Source organism: Musa acuminata, chromosome BXJ2-4 (assembly GCF_036884655.1).
Source record: "Musa acuminata AAA Group cultivar baxijiao chromosome BXJ2-4, Cavendish_Baxijiao_AAA, whole genome shotgun sequence".
In the NCBI taxonomy this organism is placed as follows: Eukaryota; Viridiplantae; Streptophyta; class Magnoliopsida; order Zingiberales; family Musaceae; genus Musa; species Musa acuminata.
This window is the reverse complement of record NC_088341.1, coordinates 2,311,727-2,331,402: the sequence shown is the minus strand read 5'-3', so window position 1 is coordinate 2,331,402 and position 19,676 is coordinate 2,311,727. Positions and strand designations below refer to the sequence as shown.

The window sequence follows — 19,676 nt, the reverse complement described above, 5'->3', positions numbered from 1 at the left end:
TGGACCTGCAGAGTGTGCAGGGTGCCGAGCAAACCTTTCGTTGGTTCACTGGGGAAGAAGAAGAAGAAACAAAGACCTAGTGTTGTGTGTTCCATCTGTTAAAGAAAGAAAGCAGGGAGCTTTACCAGAGAAGCTTAAGATCATTTTAGTAGGAGACCGCCATCCCCTTTTATGTAACAGTGAGTCACTGCACCTGTGCAGCAGTTCACATAAATGCTGCAGGAGGTGGTGTGCTGTTTAACTTCACAATGGCACCAACCCAACTCCATTTTTTATGCTGGTAGGTTTGGAAACTACTGCAGGTGATGGGCATTTCAGTCACAAAAGTACCAACGGGCCGATTTCCACAGGAGACGCTCGGTAAAGTGATATAAAGGTCTGAGAGCATGAAAAGGAGAGAAGAAGAAAGAACAGGGGAGGTGAGTTTTGGTGGGTGGCAAAGCAAGCGTTTCCTGTCGCCAGTCCAGTCTTCCTTCCCTTTTTCTGCGAGCGACGACAAGCTCTTCTCTACTCTCCTCGCTCACTTCTCTTCTTTTCCTTCGTCCCATCCTCTGTGCCTCTGCTTGCACCTACATTTCCTCTCAGCTTTCGGCGGTAGTTCTGCAGCTTTTCTCCCAAGACCACCTTTTCTCCTTGCTGCTTGGTTCCCCATCCGCTTAGCCGTCGGAAAAACCCCATCTTGGTTCTTTTTAGAAGAACTGAGAAAGGTTGGCTTTTTTTTTGTTCTCTTTCACCCCCCCCACCCCCGACTGTTTGGGTTTTTGGAGCTTTTGGGGGTTCGTAGATATGGCAGAAATCAAGCCTGAGGAGATCACGCATCCACCCATGGATCAGCTGCAGGGATTTGAGTACTGCATTGACTCCAATCCATCTTGGGGTGTGTTAGATTGCTCGCAAGCTTCTTGATTTTTTTTTCTCTCTTTTCCGGCGTAAATTTTTTGTATTAGTACGTGTGTGTTCTGATTGGTGCCTGACGAACTGGATCACAGGAGAAGCTATTGTCTTGGGATTTCAGCATTACATATTGGCCTTGGGCACGGCCGTGATGATCCCGACTCTGTTGGTACCATTGATGGGCGGAAGTGATGTAAGTCTTGGGTTTCTCTAGCAAAATGCCATCCTTTTTTCACTCCATTCCTTCTTTTCAGTATTCTCTTAAAGCGTTCTTTACTTTCTGCTATTAGTTGTGTTGTGACAAATAGTAATATTTTTCCGTTTAACTATTTAGTTTTTAAGAGGGAGAATAGGAGAATCTAAGATAAATCAACATGGGAAACACCTGAGAATAACCTACTTTCCGAGGAACAGAAAATGTGTTGTTGTTGCTGTTGACTAAATATTATATGAACGCACTAATGATGGTCGATTTTTGAGTCAATATATGTTCTAGCATTGTGGTATGCAAGATAGCATTACTGACGTCAAGCAGTGGTTGCTTACTGAAGATCTTCTGACTAGCTTCTATGCATATATCCAGTTAGACATAGTTAATCTATGTTTTACTGTTAGTTGCATCTTTTACCTAAATCTTCCAGTTTAACTAGGCAAGGCAACTGGTTGAAGTTTAATATTCAAGTCCAATGCTGCAGGATGACAAGGTCAGGGTGGTTCAGACGTTGCTATTTGTGACTGGAGTAAATACTTTGCTTCAGACTCTATTTGGGACTCGTCTTCCGACTGTTGTTGGTGGTTCATATGCATTTGTGGTTCCCATCATATCCATAATTCATGACTCATCCCTGACACGAATAGTCGATGACCATGAAGTAAGTCAACAAGTTATTTAGTCATGAGTTTTGTTCCATTTAATTTTCTGTCACTATATTGCTTCAGTTCGATTCTTCTGGGGATAGTTTGGACTGCTGCTTTGTTTGCATGTGTGCAGAGATTCCTCCAAACCATGAGAGCTATACAAGGGGCTTTAATTGTCTCTTCCAGCATTCAGATTATTCTTGGTTACAGCCAGTTGTGGGGTATATTCTCCAGGTTGAGATCCTTTTTTCCATCACCAAATGTATCTTTTGTTTCCTAGTATGCTGTCCGGCAAAATTATTGAACAGGAGTGGTCCATAAGTTTTAAGTAATTATCACTTGGATCACCTAATTTGTTTTCCTCTAGAATATGGTAGAATTTTACTTGCATTGGAAGGGTCCACCAAACAGATCATATGGAATCTGTTGATAATGGGGACAACTCTAAGCAAGCGACAAAGCATGAATTACTTAGATAGCTTGCATATCGTTACTTTAATACAGTTTAGAAGTGAGCCAAAAGTAAGATGATGGTTATGTTTTTGGTTCAGATTTTTCAGCCCTCTGGGAATGGTTCCAGTGGTTTCACTGGTAGGATTCGGCTTATTTGACAAAGGATTCCCTGTGGTACTGCTTCAACCGCCTATCCTTTTCTTTAATATTTAGTTTGGAATAGCATGTTAATATGCCATTGTGGCCTTGATAATCCAGTTGTATAGATGCTAAGAAACCATGCATCTTGATGCACATTTTTTTGTCACCTATCTGCACATGTCGATCTTGCATTATTGTGATGACCATGCTTGTGTAGATGTAGTCATACCACCATGATTTCCCATTGTTGTGCTTCTTGCTTCTTGGATAAAGTGAAGAACAAAATGCAACTATAGAAAAACTTCAGCTTGAATAACCAAATTTTTTTAACTATTACTATATAACTGGAAAACTTGTACTGCATTTTTTTACCTTTGGAATCTTTCACAAGCACCTGGTATCAAGGATGATTCTTGGTATTGTATATCTTTATGTTGTTATTTCCGCAAATGCTGAACAAAAACTATTAGGTACCTTCAGCTTGTGCAATATAAAAAGATGTCACTAAATGCTTGTGAATTTATTAACACTTTGGTAAATTGATATATTGAACTTTTTCGATCAAAGTTAACACCAGAGGCTTACATTTCTAGGACAGATGTTGCATCTTTAGAAAATTTCAAACAATTCATGAAGCTTTGTTGACAGAACCACCAATTGTAGTACGTAACTTAGGCCTTTCTGTTAGCAGAATCACCAATTCAAGTTTGTAACTAAGGCTTTTTGTTAACAGAACCACCAATTCAAGTATGTAACTAAGACAAATAGTGCACCACTAAAAAATATTGAAACAATTCATGAAACTCATTTTGTGAGTGGAACTTCCCATTCAAGTATGTAACTTATTGTTTTTCTTCTACTTGATTTTGGTTTTGTGAGGTTTGTTGTTTGCTAGCTGCAATATGCAATGTGAACAATTGATTTAGAAGTCCTTTTGGGAATGTGAATGAAAAATCTGACTTTCAAACTTGAAGATCCATAGACTACTGGAAAAATGTCTTAAAAGTTGGAATTATTTTGTTTGCCATTTCTTTTTACATTATTCACCTAATAAACAGAGAAAAGTTGTGACATTTCTATAAGAAATGAAGATTTGAATGTTATGTACAACACTAAACTTTAAGCTTTTTTATGCATTAGGTTGGGAGATGCGTAGAGATTGGCGTTCCAATGCTCATCCTATTCATTGCTTCCTCCCAGGTACGGATGTGCTCTAATGATTTAACCAACTTCAAAATCTTTCTGTTCTGTTTCCTTCCAAAGTCGCTTTGTAATCTAAACATGTGACAACATGAGCAGTATCTAAAGCATCTACATGTTAGACGGTTGCCCGTATTAGAGAGGTTCTCTCTCCTGATAACCATTACCGTCATATGGGTTTATGCCCACTTGCTTACGGTTGGGGGTGCATACAAATACCGGCCTGAGCGCACCCAATTCAACTGCCGAACTGACCGTGCCAACCTCATCTCCTCTGCTCCCTGGTACTCATCTAACTTCTCTTTTTCCCTCTTGATACTGTCCTGCATCTGCTTGTACTAATATATCGAGGCATCAGGATAAAGATTCCATACCCTTTGCAATGGGGTGCACCAACTTTTGATGCTGGCCATTCTTTCGGGATGATGGCTGCTGTCTTTGTATCCTTGATTGAGGTAAAAACTGGTGACGTGTAACTCCAATGTCCCTGATGGTGCACATTGTTCTTTTGGGCTGATAGGTCTGTTGTTTTGCTGCAGTCGACAGGGACTTATAAAGCTGCAGCCCGCCTAGCTAGTGCAACACCACCTCCAGCTCATGTTCTGAGCCGAGGCATTGGATGGCAGGTGACTTACCTACCTCTTGGGCTCAACGTGTATATCTCTTGTTAAATTATCGGCCACTAAGTGAATTCTGTTTATCTGTTGTACTTAAAAATTAACAGGGAATAGGAATTCTACTTGATGGGCTATTTGGCACCGTAACTGGATCAACTGTGTCTGTGTAAGTTCACTATGTTCTGTTTTTTTTTCCTCGCTTATAAAGAGTATGACTGTTGGAGAAATTAATAAATGGCAACATGACAGGGAGAATGTCGGGCTTCTTGGATCAACTAGAGTTGGGAGTCGTAGAGTCATCCAGATCTCAGCTGGGTTCATGATATTCTTCTCCATCTTGGGTAAGTGATGAACTTACCATGACCTTGCTTTCCTGTCATCTGCATTATGTGAGATAATACTGAAGCTACTCTTTTGGACTAGGGAAATTTGGAGCATTGTTTGCCTCCATTCCATTCACCATCTTTGCTGCTGTGTACTGTGTTCTATTTGGAGTTGTGGGTATGTTCTTCCTTACATACACTAACACCTCGCAACTGTTTTCCTGTTTCTTGCTTCAGGAATTGATGTTTTCTTTTGTTTTGCTTTCCTGTTCCAGCTGCGGTGGGGCTCTCCTTGTTGCAGTTCACCAACATGAACTCCATGCGCAACCTCTTCATCGTTGGCGTCTCCATCTTCCTCGGCCTATCAGTTCCTGAGTACTTCTTCCGCTACACCATGAGTGCTCAGCATGGTCCAGCCCACACCAAGGCATCATGGGTTCGTATCCACTTGCACTTGTTTGTATTTTCTTAGCCTTTTGAACTAAATTGAGCCCAAATGATTGATAGAAATCTATTCATAAATCCAAACATAAGTTCTAGAAATAAGCATTTTGAAAGTTGTAGGTTCATAATGTGGCCAAAGAAATCATCAAGATTAAGTAAAACTTACACTTTAGTCTAAGTAGAGCGACTATCACTCGAGTTGCTCTTCTTGTGATGGTTCTCATTTGAGGGAAAATGAAAAAGGAAGGATCAAAACACTCTTTAAAACCCTTACGAAGTGAATTATGGTAAAAGAATCGATCATCCATTTGGAGAAAACTTATTAGTATGTATCAGATCAAGTGAATTATGGCCGCTAGATTTAGAAATAAGCATTCTGAAAGCTGTAGGTTCGTAATGTGGCCAAAGAAATCATCAAGATTAAGTAAAACTTACACTTGAGTCTAAGTAGAGCGACTATCACTCGAGTTGCTCTTCTTGTGATGGTTCTCATTTGAGGGAAAATGAAAAAGGAAGGATCAAAACACTCTTTAAAACCCTTACGAAGTGAATTATGGTAAAAGAATCGATCATCCATTTGGAGAAAACTTATTAGTATGTATCAGATCAAGTGAATTATGGCCGCTAGATTTAGAAATAAGCATTCTGAAAGCTGTAGGTTCATAATGTGGCCAAAGAAATCATCAAGATTAAGTAAAACTTACACTTGAGTCTAAGTAGAGCGACTATCACTCGAGTTGCTCTTCTTGTGATGGTTCTCATTTGAGGGAAAATGAAAAAGGAAGGATCAAAACACTCTTTAAAACCCTTACGAAGTGAATTATGGTAAAAGAATCGATCATCCATTTGGAGAAAACTTATTAGTATGTATCAGATCAAGTGAATTATGGCCACTAGATTTAGAAATAAGCATTCTGAAAGCTGTAGGTTCATAATGTGGCCAAAGAAATCATCAAGATTAAGTAAAACTTGCACTTGAGTCTAAGTAGAGCGACTATCACTCGAGTTGCTGTTCTTGTGATGGTTCTCATTTGAGGGAAAATGAAAATGAAAGGATCAAAACACTCTTTAAAACCCTTATGAAGTGAATTATGGTAAAAGAATCGTTCATAGAGTATTTATCAGATCTGAATTCATATATCTGCATTGCGCTGTTGCAGTTCGATGACTACATGAACACAATCTTCTCCTCTCCACCTACTGTGGCACTGATAGTTGCAGTTTTCCTGGACAACACACTCGACTTCAAGGACACTGGCAAGGACCGAGGCATGCCATGGTGGGCCAGGTTCCGGACGTTCATCGGAGACAGCCGGAGTGAGGAGTTCTACACTCTCCCCTTCAACCTTGACCGCTTCTTCCCTCCATCATGACTTGCTGATGGAAAGCGAAGAGAAGACTCGGATCGTCGAGCAGAGGAGAGTAGACACGGTGTAGGCTTTAGCCAAATTGTAGGCCAATTGCTTGGACTTGTTGCTCATTTCATGTATATTCTTGAATCTGTTAAGCAATAAAACAAGCTTTTATTTTTTCTGCTATTCCTGTTATGGTTCAAGCAACTTATAGTGTATACTACTGTGTTCAAGTAACATATCAGGTGACAACAACTCTGCAAGCTATCTCCATTCTTCTGGAATGCACAAGGCAGAACGATGATGAAAGGACAGAGGGAGGGGAGAAGGTTTGGAAACCAGGGAATGTAGTGATTTATTAGCATCACTGACCATATTAATTTAGAAGTGGTGCAACATGTTACTTGTCAGATGAAGACCATACAATATCTCTGTTATGTTATATCGTGTACTTATCTTATGGAATAGGATATCCTTTCATCTTGCCCTTCAATGAAGAACGCGAAAGCCATATGTGGTGCATTATTCTCTGATTTATCCGTCTCAACAACCAAGACTGGCGTTCTTCTTGCGTTTACACTTGCATCGTTATCTGATTCTTCTCTCTCAACAACCAAGCCTGCATTATTCATCTATTAATGAATTGGAACAAGGTTTGAGCCATGGAGAGCATATCTTTTGGCATTGAATGTCGAAAGTTGGAGCTTGCTTTCATGTTCATTTCGAGTTTGTTGCAGATTCATGATCGAGGAGTATATCTGATAACCAAATCGATGTCCCGTCCGGTTAAGATAATTGTGGGTGAAACATCGGTGTCATACGCTTGTTGGGTTGCTGCAAGAAATGGCTCACTTCTTTCACTTTCCTGAAGCAACTTCCATTCATGGCGATGCAGCCTTTGAAACCAAAGAGAGCCTTGTTCTGCCGAAGATGGGAGGCCATTATGGTGTCATATCAAGTGGTCTCGGTGGATCGACTCTGCATTCCACAAACTGTACCTGTGTGTTTTGCTTCATGAGGTTCTAAATCAGGAGCCAACAACAGTTGTTGTCGTAGGTGATCTACTCACTTGCAGACATACTCCATGAATCTGCCGGACCAAGGTTTGAGGTTGTACCACCCAGATAGCTTTCTCTGGTCTTACCTCTGAGCTGTATCTCGGTCAGAATCCTGGACTTGGTTGACAGCTTGTTGTTGCTCTGTTTTATGTGCAGATACTGTGTCATCCTGATCTCCATTTATCATTATTCAAACTCTCCTAACTTGCGCTTGACTTGAGATGCCATGTTACAGGCCTTTGCCCCCAGTGATCTCCAAGGTCATCATCCCTGTCACTACCAGCATAGCTTTTTGGTATCTCCAATCCCCTCGACAACCTTTTGGTGCCTTGGTGGGCCATTCATCCCCATGCAGCTTCACGGGCACCACTGCGAGCCAGTCCAAGGGGATAGCAACCGTCAAAAAGAGACCGCAGTCCCCACCATGTTGCAGAAAGCTATTAATAATCTCAGGCCTTGTGCTCAATCATTTTGCACTTGGCAATACATACTGCAACTTGCTCTGAGTTCCCATGCATTATTATTATTCTGCAAGTCGTCCACATGCTCCCACTGGTGGATCTCCGACGACTGCTATTACTCATCAAAAGCTTGCATGTTGCATGGTGTTGCTTCGATCACACAGTGGAATTATGTAGACACAGAGGAGAACTCGGAAAGGACCAATGGTCACTGACCATGGAAACAAATGAAGCATCCGTGTGGCAACTAAGTGGGCGGGTTCCCAAGCCTCGGTCATGGCCATGGCTTCTCTTCCATTTAATATCAGCACAGCGAAACCTTTACGGCTGCTTCCGTGCCTGAGCCACCGGTACGGACAGCCGACCCATGAATACTTGTGGCATACGGCCATTACGTGATATCGTGAAGAACAGTAAGAAGATAACAGCCACTACAACCCATTATTCTTCGTTGCAATGCTTCTTCAGTGTTCATCGCAAGGGATGAGAAGTTTCAGCGAGAAAGGCTTCGCTGTTGGCTGTCGGCTGTCGGCTCCTCGAGTCTTGTGTTTGACTGCACTATTTTTGTTTTGTTCGAACGTCATTTTGTTTGACTGCACTATTTTTGTTTTCGTTGCAATGTTTTTGTTTTGTTCGAACGTCATTTTTGTGTTTGACTGCACTACAACCCATTTTGTTTTGTTTTCGTTTCAGCCACTACAACCCATGAATATTTTTGTTTTGTTTTGTTTTCGTAAAGAGTAGAGTGTTTCAATTTATACTGTCAAGAGTCAATGTGTTATTGTAGTTTGAAGATTATGGAAAATAGTGGTTTGTGATTCATTCCCAATATGTTTAAGGAAGCCACCCCTCAAATTGATCATAGCTTAAACAAGGTGACCAGTTTTAAGATAAACAATGAGCATGCCAAGATACGAGCTTGGCTTTAATTTGAACAAGTATATCATCATCATATGCATGGGGTGGAGGACGTGTGGGAGCAATAAACGTATCAAGATATTTAAAAGAGAAGTAAGTGTTCTTTCTTGAAACCTAGAAATGAGCAGATTTCAAGTCTAGTGTGCCTTGGGGTAAATTTAGGAAAGTAAAATTTTGATTTAGATAAATTGATACATTGATTGATAGGTGAGTAATTCATAAGTATGAAAAATGAATTAAATCAAACATAAGGTTTAGAAAGAAAGCTTAACCAAAAATACAATAGTTAATATTGGATAAAGTAATAGTCCAATAATGAGCAACTATAATCGAGTTTTTAATCTTTAAAGATAAAAGTGAGGAAGGTGTTGGTCTAGCTAGGAGGGATAAAAGCATGTTGGTATAACCATTTAAGAACATTAAAGAGGGAGGGGAGAAATGATATCCCAATATACTAAAGTGAATCTCATATATAAGTAAATGATTTGATCGGAGATGAGCTATCCTCCATAGCGAGAGTTAGGAGGGGAAGCATGGATAGATGGAGCAAAGTTGATGTGATGAGAAGAGGTTGTGAGGTTCATGATACCTCTAATGAAATTTTTACCATGACGATTTGTAATAATATTATGAATATATTTAACATTATGATTGTCATCATTAATCTAAGCGTATTTTGCTTTAGCCCACACTTAAGATTGATTTGCTTAATAAAGACGAGCTAGAGGTTATATAGATAGTTTAATTATTGAAGATCAAAATTAAAGGGGATAGACTCTTCAATTTGAAATTTAAAAGACATGATAATATTATAAAGAGTCTCTAAGTTGTAATCTAGTATTTGTTCGAGTATGAAAAAATACCTTTCAACTTATAGAGATTCATATGGGAATGTGCAAAAGGGTTAGTGTCATCTAATGGGTGGATCTAATTGGACTTAACTAAATTAATCATTTCAGGGTATTCAGAGTAGAAGTTTTGAAATAAAAAAAAATTAGTGCAAACACATCCATATGTTTCAGGGAAAAAGATTTAGAAAGATTGTAAACAGAAAAACCATTAAACAATTGAAGCAAGAGAAGATCGATAAAAACCATAAACATAAAGCTAGTAGACGTAGACATAAGCTAGTAGACATTCATGTCATAGGTGATGCATGATCTCCTCGTTGTGATTTGCTTCTATGTCCAAAGGCTTAGATGAAACAAGGCTTAGATGAGTTAGATCTTGGCAAGGAATCAGATCCACAACCATATTGGGATCAGCTAACTCGTCTCGTTTCATTATAACCATAGCCTTATCTATTGAATCAACAATCATATTCTCCAAATCAAGGTCCGCAATACCGTATCGTACCGGAGTTTCGACCTGGGCTCGGTACCGGTACGGTACGGTATACCGAGCGGTACACCCAGGTGTACCGAGCGGTATATTCAAGCGTGCTACATTGCTACTATAGTGCTGGACCGGTAACAGACGGTTCGCGTACCGGAAGCATGTCGGATCGGTACGTAATAGGTGCTACCATGCTCCAAATCACAACCAGCAATAGGATTATTAATAAAAGGTGCAGGATTTTTGGTATTGGGATTATAAACTAAATCACGACTAGCACCAAGATTAATGGTAATAGGTGTAGGATTACCACCTAATGGTAACAAGATTAATGGTAATAGCTGATTCAACGAGATTATGAATCAACTCACTAATACGAGGGTTTTGCACCATTAAAACAAGACTGATAGTAGGATTATTGGGATCATGGGAACAGTATCTTCGTGAGGACATCACCACGAAGATGCCAAGATCGTGAGGACCTGAATAGCACATCGACCTGCATGTGAAAACGAAAAAGAAAAAAAATCAGATTCTAGGGAGGGTTAGCTAGCAGCCAAAGTCTTAAAGTAACAGATTTGAGGAGGATAGCAACAAGGGGGTGGAAGAAATTTATGTATGAGATAAAAAGATCAAGGGCTACGTCACACACAGGTTTTTTCTACGAATAAAACCGTGTTGGTAGAGGAGGCTTCAAGCAGCTCTAATGGAAGTGAGAGTAGTACGCATGCAATGTTTACAGTGGAAAATGAGAGAGAAACAGAGAAAACAGAGGCAAGAGGTATGACGAGGATGGTTTGGAGTTTTCTTTGGTGATTCTTTCCGGGACCGGAGATTTACTTTGGTCTTTGCACAACCATCGGCGCGCGGCTTCTCCCCCACAGATGCCGCCCCTTTGCGTTCTCATGGAGAGGATGATGACTTCGGCAGTTTTGACCGAAGAACTCTGCAACCACTGACGCCTGGGAAACAGAGACGCGCCGCAGCGGGTTTGACCGAGAGATCACGTCCAAATGACAGACCTTGTGTGCGGTGCAAACCGGTTAAACCTGCCGAGAGATGGCAGCGGCCAAGCACTGTTCTGGTCGCAAGGTTGCGTTGCCTTCTTGAAGATGATGGAGCAAACTTTGACGTTGAATCGAACTGCTGAGCCGTGCAAGCATGGGAAACCAAACCTTTGTGTCAATGAATTCTTCGACACCATTAATAACTACGTTATTAATCATGTTTCCATTTTTGTGCATGCAACATCATTAATCGAAATACTAAGATAATTACACTCTTACCATAATTGTGTAAGGAGTTTGCCAGGGTCGGATTATGTCGGTCATCATAACGATCAAAACCCGTTATTTTGGCGAATGAGCGTGTTACAACCAAGCGATATAACGGTTTATTACGACAAAACGCTTCATTTATGACGTCGCCCGGCGTTAAATGGTGTCGCCTGGAAAACCATGAAACCGAGGCTCTAAAAAGCGGCCTGTGAGAACCCTTCTCTTCCGCCACATGGCTTCCCTGCCGCTTGGACCTCATAATCCGCCGCCGCCGGAGCAGGGCGCCTTCGTCCCCGCCGTACCTTCCAGCCATCAGGAGATGGCCCAAGACAAGGTGGTTACCCCTTCTTCCTTTGCTCTCCTCTAGCATTCGGTCGACCCCCCTTCTTTGATCCACTTTCCCACCGTCGCTTGCACTGACTCTCTGATTTCCATTGGTTTTTGTCGGAAAAAATCGAACCTTTGAGACGATTCGAGCTGGATCCTCGTGTTTTTGGAACGGCTTATTACTCGCCTGCTTCTAGCTTGCCGCAAAACAAAATGTTCTTGTTTTAAACGTTTAATTGCTTTAAGAGATTGTACGACATTCGTCTCACTAATTTGGATCTAATGTTGTTTTTTTTAGTTCTTGTTGAGTTAGGCGGGTGGATCTGAAGTATTATTGTTCTTTTCACTTCTGCTTATTCTTTTTACAAAATTGCATTTTTTTCTTGAGAAATCTTAGAGAATGTTATCTGTTCTGTGCGATATGTTTACCACTCGGTTATCTTTTACAATCTTTTCGATTTTGGGCTTCTCGTTTGCTTTCTTTTTAGGGTTTGGAAGGTCTCATTGTTTTTCTTGCTTTGTGGGCTGCTGATCTCAGCTGTAATCCTACTTAACAAGCAAGCTTCCTATACCATCTTCATTGATTCTAAGAATCTTTGCCAAGAACTTGCCTTGGCCTTGATCTTTGAATCATTATTTGGATGTGATCCTGTTCTTGTTTGCTTTGCTTCCTCTTTTTAGTGCACTTATGCAGCTGTATCGTTTTGGGTGTTACGATACTCTGATGGCTGGGGTTCATCGTGTCTTCAATTGATCTGATACTTGATCTGTCTGTTTAGTGATTTAGTGTTTTCAGCTGTCTTTTTGTTTCTTCTGCTGAGATAGAGATATTGAGTCTAAATCAAGACCTTTTTCGCTACTTGTCTCATCAGGCATCTGTTGTGGAGGGGAATGATGAAGTCACTGGTCATATCATATCCACCACCATTGGAGGCAAGAACGGTGAACCTAAGCAGGTTAGGAGCCTTTAAACTATACCATACGATGATCCAAAGTTGGTGGTATTCAATCCCCATATTCTGAGTTATTTTACTTGTCATGCAGACCATTAGTTACATGGCAGAGCGTGTTGTGGGAAATGGCTCATTTGGAATTGTCTTCCAGGTATTAGTTCACTTTTTTCTGGGACTTCAATTGAAGCATGACACCATTTACGTTTTTCGGCTACAAATTTTGTTGTCTTTTGGCAGGCAAAATGCTTGGAAACAGGTGAGACTGTCGCTATAAAGAAGGTTTTGCAGGACCGGAGATACAAAAACCGTGAGCTGCAGTTGATGCGCTCAATAGATCATCCAAATGTTATCTCTCTAAAGCATTGTTTCTTCTCCACCACAAGCAGAGATGAACTTTTTCTCAACCTAGTTATGGAATATGTGCCTGAAACCTTATATCGTGTTCTAAGGCATTACAGCAGTGTGAGTCAAAGGATGCCACTTATCTATGTGAAGCTTTACACGTATCAGGTAATTTTTTGCCCTTTCTGCTGTGGGTGTTGTTATGCAGAAACATGGTTTAGTGTACTTATTTGGAATTGTGCTCAGATATTTAGAGGGTTGGCTTATATCCATACAGTTCCCGGCGTTTGCCATAGAGATGTAAAGCCACAAAATGTTTTGGTAGGTTTTCGTGGCCTCAAAATATTAATTTTTTGTCAAGCACGATTTAATAAATTCTCATCCTTTTATAATCTCTTTCTCTTATAAATAATTGAACTTCCTGCAGGTAGATCCTCTCACTCACCAAGTCAAGCTATGTGATTTTGGAAGTGCAAAAGTTTTGGTATGCTAAACTTGGAAAGTACTCATATATGTTTGCCATATATTCTGACCATTCTCGATGCTCCATGGATCAATCACTTTCATGAACTTTTTCCAGGAACATGCATTTGCTGAATAATAGCTGTGAGGTGTTGTTGCATCATAAGATAAAGATTACTATGACAAAAAATGCCTGCAATATTTTCTGTTAAGGACTATTGATATATATCTGTTATGATTTTTCCATGTCAGCTAATTTTTGTATAAAAAATTCCAGCACTTGTTGAAAAACTTCACTTGTTCTTCCTTCCATTTCATTTCTAAGTTATGGAGAATAAAAGAAATGAACTAGTGGTCATGTTAGACTTTTTAAACAGATAATGAGGCATTATGTTATTTACTACCATGGTTGGTAAATAACATAACGCAACACTCAATGTCATAAAATCTCAAAGAATTTCAAAGTAAATTTTTGTAGCCTTATGCTAGATCACAATTCTTAAGTTTGACAGTTATGACACATAAAGCATGACGGTATTCTTTTCGTAAATTGGCAAATTGTTGAGAGGTGTTTCCATGCCACAAGGCATCCAAGAGGCCAACAATTGAAGATGTGTTAGAATTAATTTATTTTTTGTAACAAATAATGTGCTCCATATAAGTGGCAAATGAGCATGATGGATACTGAGTGGCACTACGATTGATCCACCAAAGTCAGAAAAGGACATATATCAATAAATTGAATAAAAACACTTGCAAAATGCACTAGTGCATAAATATTATAGATTTTTTGTAGGATGTCCTGCTTTTGTACAATATCTAATCTAACATTCTTTCGTTAAACGACACTGGAATCTTTTAGCCTCTTTTTTGTTTCTTTTAATATGGCTCTTCCTTTCTACTAATCTATTTGTCCCGTCAGGTCAAGGGTGAACCAAACATTTCCTACATTTGCTCTCGCTATTACCGTGCACCAGAGCTTATTTTTGGTGCAACAGAATACACAACATCTATTGATATATGGTCAGCAGGTTGTGTTCTTGCTGAGTTGCTCCTTGGTCAGGTACTCCTTACTTGACCCACCAATCTTTATACTTCAATGAGCTATCAAGAAAACACAGGAGAAAGTGCCATATCCTGGAGAATTAAACACTTATCATCACTAGTTTTTGCATATTTTTCAGCCATTGTTTCCTGGAGAAAGTGCTGTTGATCAGCTTGTTGAGATAATCAAGGTACAATTTTGCTAGGTCTGTTGGTTGATGCTGGTTCTTGAGACTTTTTAAGGATGCACGATGGTATGAGAATTCTCTTTTTTATTTGTTTAGGTTCTTGGAACTCCAACCCGTGAGGAAATTCGTTGCATGAATCCTAATTATACTGAGTTCAAGTTTCCACAGATAAAAGCTCATCCATGGCACAAGGTTGGTTGCATTCATTTTCTTCATGTTGAGTTTGCTCTTCATCTAAGCTATCCTTTTGGACCATTACACAGACATAAACTAAAGAATGCCAACAAATTGTTGTCCTATAGTTTAATTATTTTATAATTAATATGTATATAAATATTAACATGCACCCTGAGCCTGATGGGCTAACTAACCTATCAACTTCATTTGACCCAAGTCGTTGGCTAAAATGTTTAAGCTGAAGTTGATGGTAGTATATTCATTATATATCAAATGTCATGATCTGGGCTTGATGGGCCAGCTAGTCTATCAACTTTGTTTGACCCAAACCACTAGTTAAAATTCTTAAGCTGAAGTTGATAATAGTACACTCATCAGATCCTTATAAGTCAATCTTAATCTTGTCCATTTTCGATGTCGGATTAATTGAGGTGTTACACATCTCATTTTCAAATTGCAAAGTTTTATGGATAAAAATTTATATGAAAAAATTCCTTATATTATTTTTGTCTATGGTAGATTCTCTGTTATATCATCCCTCCACTTCTATAATTTTGCTAGGTTTGGTTTTATAATTTGCTTAACAAGATTTTTTGTGACTTTGAGATATCTGATTCAAATACAGCGAACTTGCTGTAAGGCCACATCACTTAGCCATAACTAATATTTGCTTCTTTATAATGCATGTACTTGGAAAGAATAGTTGGTGCATCACATGTCTGGACCAGCTAGATGCTTATATGCAAAGTGACTGAACTAATTAAATTTGTTATGCTGACATTTTGTCTCTTTCAAAGGGAAATACATCATTCACTATCTAATTAGTAAGGTTGGATGAGACTGCTGGCTTTAATCTGGGAGTTGGATTTGTTGGAACTTTTGTTTTAGTATTTAGTATAAAGTATTTCTATCAAGATATTTCTCTAGAGCTCTGGTTGCTTATTTAGATAGCTATTGTGAATATCATGAATAGTATTGGCCTTTTCTATTTGAGGAGTCTTAAAGTTGTAATTTTTCAGATATTCCATAAACGAATGCCTCTGGAAGCAATAGATCTTACATCACGCCTTCTCCAATACTCTCCAAGTTTTCGCTGCACTGCAGTAAGTCTTCTCCGCAACTTCCCTTAAAAATAATGATGTGTTTGCCAGCATGACTAGATTATGGTCCAATTTTCTTGTACAACAAGATTTAGGTATTTTTTTTGTGCCTTGCCAATAGAAGGTAGTGAAATGGTAAAATGCTGTTGACTTTTTGAGGGACTGAAGCCCTTTATTTTATGTGATCTAATAACTAGTGAAATATGATATGATATGATATGATATTCCTCTCTGTTATAGTTAACTTAATATTTTTCTATTACAGCTGGAAGCATGTGCTCACCCCTTTTTTGATGAGCTGCGGGAACCAAATGCAAGGTTGCCAAATGGTCGTCCTCTGCCTCCTCTTTTTAACTTCAAACAAGAAGTAAGTTAAAACATCTCCATGGGCCGTCTGCCGCATTAATGCTTCTCCCTTGAAACTAATTTCATTTAGATCATATCCGAAGCTGTCTTTAAAGTTTATCATTACTTGTGCTGCAAAATCCTGGTTAGCCATTTCCAGGTGTATCTGAATTTGCAAAAGTCATTACTTCCAAAAAAATAAACTAGGACAATTAGAAGCAATTTGAGCAATATTATTAGCGCTAGTATGACAACTGGTTCCTCAATTCAGACATCTTGCTATTAGCAATGTGTCATCGACTTAAAAACAACCATGCATTATATAATACTTTTGTTGTCTTCTGACCCCTTCTATGTGATTGCACCTATTCTTGTTTCAAAAATCTTCAGCTTTAAGAGGTTAAATGATTGGTTTGAATGATTTCTTAAGTTTGTAGTTTAGCTTTCAGAAAATATCTTTAATTAGCTATGCTAGATACGTCAAAAGTTTCAATTGCTTCTGGAATATATTCGTGGGCCAATAGTATTGTAGGGAATGACGGCTTTGGTCTGTTTGATTGATTACTAGTTACTGTGGTTAAGAATATTTATCTCATAAAAGGATAATTCTGGTTTTTTTTTTTTCCGCTTTCATTTTAATCAGTGAACCAAATGGTGGTGGATTATCCAAAGATAGAAATGAAACACCGAAAAGAACCTGTGGTAAATGTATCTTCTTAATTCAGATCAAGTAATCCTGGCTACAACTTTTGCAGTTAGCAGGTGCATCACCAGAGCTCATCGACAAGCTGATTCCGGAACATGTGAGGCGTCAATCTGGTCTCAGTTTCTTGCAAATGCCCGGGACGTAATACTACAAACACTTCAGATGTGATAGTCAAAAGCAAGTGGAACATGGTTTTCACTGCCCTTGAGGAAGTCTGCCAGTGCGAGTGCTCGATGGCAGTGGGAGCTTCTGCAGTTGAGCTTCTGGGAGGGGGTTGTTGCATCTTCCCTATCTTCTTACCTATCTCCCAAGCCTTGTATATTGTAAGATGTTAGGATCATTGTAATGTAGTCGCTGTCAATCCCTCAGGATCAGATTGTATCTTGTATGATATGACAAGCTTTGCAACGCATATGAACTCTGGCTTCTTCCACGTTGACCCCCATTGTGTCTCGTCGCTGCTTCGACTCTACTCGTTAGACGGTACAAGCGACGCAGCTCCATTGTCTCAGTTAGATTGTTTCTCTTGGTGATACTTGGATATCTTTGTCATTGTACTTGTTTTCATGTTCTCTTTTCACTTTTTGGTAAAAGATAAGTTACGTAGGCAGGTCTTGGACCAATGATCATGGCAAACTCTTTATCAGTTAAATTGGTTAACATCTTTTTATATTAATTTATATCTTATTATCGGTTTTTCTAAAATGTTTTGTTAGTGTAAAAGTATGCATTTTTGGCTCAGGAGTCGAATTCGCATACTGCGTCACTATGGTAGGTTGAATCAATTAGGTATTTGACTTGAATCCATTACACATTTATCATACAAATAATGGATGTAATTGTACAAATATAGGTTAAGAAATGTTTAATCTGTATCGGAGAACATTCTTTAACATTCCTTTGAGTCAAATTTCTACTAATTTATACAGTATAAAATTTATATTTGCAAATTTCTACTAATTTATACAGTATAAAATTTATATTTGCACATAGCCATGAGTATCTTGTTTATTCATTATTCATGAAATATTATAAAGATTACCCATGTCCCTTACTGTGATCGTCTATTAATTCTTTGAGAGTACCTGATGAGGATAGTAATTATGATAAGACTCGACTCGGTTGACGTCAGACGACGCCTCACGCCTCGATCGGCGTGACTATGCTCAGTCAACCAAACCGGAACATCGGTCGAGGCGCATTAACGCCTACTCAGGCGCGGTTCTTCATGCCACGCCAACGCCCATGTCAGACGCTATCAGCCTGCCTCCTACAGGTGGGCACATCAAACAGCTGTAAGCTTCCCTATAAATACCCTTTCGTTCATCAGAGAAAAAGATGGGAGTCACACATACAAACACTTCTTCTTCTGAAACCCCCTCCACATCTTCTTCTAACTTGATCGTCGGAGGGGTCGGGCCGAGCGCCCCGGCCCGACCTTTGCGCAGGTGCGAAGCCGAGTGTCCCCGCCGGACGCGCGGACGAGGAGTTCCCGCCCAGAGGACATGACGACCCTGTCCTGACCGGACCATCGCACCGGACCGACCCCGTGGGCTCGAGGCACGCCCCGGAGAGATCCGCGACGTCCGAACCCGAACCGAGCCGCGTCGGCCCTGAGTCCACGGCTCTCAAAGTTATTTCCCACAACAGTACCTATCAACGATATGCATATAATCACATCTCATGAAAAATACTACTTCAGGTCTCTTTCATAAGACTACTTCAGGTCTCTTTCATAGCTTGTTACTATCATATTATAAAATCTTTTGAAGAGATCTTCCATCAGGTTAGATTTATACCACGAAAAGACTTGTTAAAGTTTAAACTCATCCCTCTTATACTAGCACTTTAGTCCTATTTTGAGACTTTATTAAAAGATAATTTAGCATGACTATTACATGTAATGTCATAAATTTCGTAAGTTTAGCATAAGCATGCAGAAATAAGTATCCAACATATTAACAAATTATGTTAGACATAAGCATGTACTGATCATGTACACAAAGGTTCTTTACAACATAAATATCATCATCATCATCATCATCATCATCATATATATATATATATATATATATATATATATATATATATATATATATATATATATATATTCAGATCACTAATAGAAATGTATTTTAAATCTTATAAGTTTTGATGAAGTAATTGAAAAAGAAGAATGACGAGAGGTAATGAAAAAATAAATCAATTTAATTGAAAAGAATGAACCCTAGAAACTAATGGATCTATCGATAGAAAAGAAAGTTATTGGATTGAAATAGGTGTTCAAAACAAAGAATAACGTAACTATGCATAAGACTCAGCTTATAGCATAAGGATATTCGTAACAATAATGTATTGATTTTGATGATACTTTTTCTCTTGTTGTTAGATTCAACACCATAAGAACTTTCTTGACTTTAATTGCTCACTTAAGTTGACATATTTATTAATTCGATATAAAAATATATATTTTTAAATAAAAATTTATAAAAAAAATTTTTGTTACTCAACCCAAAGATTTTTAGTTAAAGAACACGAAGAAAATATCATAAGCTAAAGAAAGTTTTTTATGAGCTTCAATAAGCTCCAAGGGCATGGTAGAGTAAAATTGATTATTATTTTCATCAAAATAGGTTTAAAAGTAGCAATAATAAACCTACATTTTATCTAAAGAACAAAGATAAATATAACATTTTTTTAG

General features: G+C 38.9%; 2 protein-coding genes across 2 annotated transcripts; both read left to right on the top strand.

Annotated features, from left to right (window-relative positions):
- The first annotated feature begins 414 nt into the window (after positions 1-414).
- On the top strand, positions 415-6,464 carry LOC103980229 (nucleobase-ascorbate transporter 2-like). The gene is made up of 14 exons (XM_009396552.3): positions 415-877; positions 990-1,087; positions 1,590-1,766; positions 1,886-1,986; positions 2,304-2,379; positions 3,487-3,546; positions 3,646-3,830; positions 3,905-4,001; positions 4,086-4,172; positions 4,271-4,329; positions 4,413-4,504; positions 4,587-4,664; positions 4,762-4,922; positions 6,091-6,464. Exons 1-14 carry the CDS (start codon positions 787-789, stop codon positions 6,301-6,303), a joined length of 1,575 nt encoding a protein of 524 aa, XP_009394827.2. The 5' UTR covers positions 415-786; the 3' UTR covers positions 6,304-6,464.
- Positions 6,465-11,507: 5,043 nt separating this feature from the next.
- LOC135609452 (shaggy-related protein kinase eta-like) lies at positions 11,508-17,408 on the top strand. The gene is made up of 12 exons (XM_065102743.1): positions 11,508-11,665; positions 12,531-12,614; positions 12,703-12,762; positions 12,849-13,121; positions 13,200-13,278; positions 13,385-13,437; positions 14,338-14,478; positions 14,600-14,650; positions 14,744-14,839; positions 15,844-15,927; positions 16,190-16,291; positions 17,025-17,408. The coding sequence occupies exons 1-12, from the start codon at positions 11,564-11,566 to the stop codon at positions 17,118-17,120; spliced, it is 1,221 nt and encodes a 406-aa protein (XP_064958815.1). The 5' UTR covers positions 11,508-11,563; the 3' UTR covers positions 17,121-17,408.
- The last annotated feature ends 2,268 nt before the right edge of the window (positions 17,409-19,676 follow it).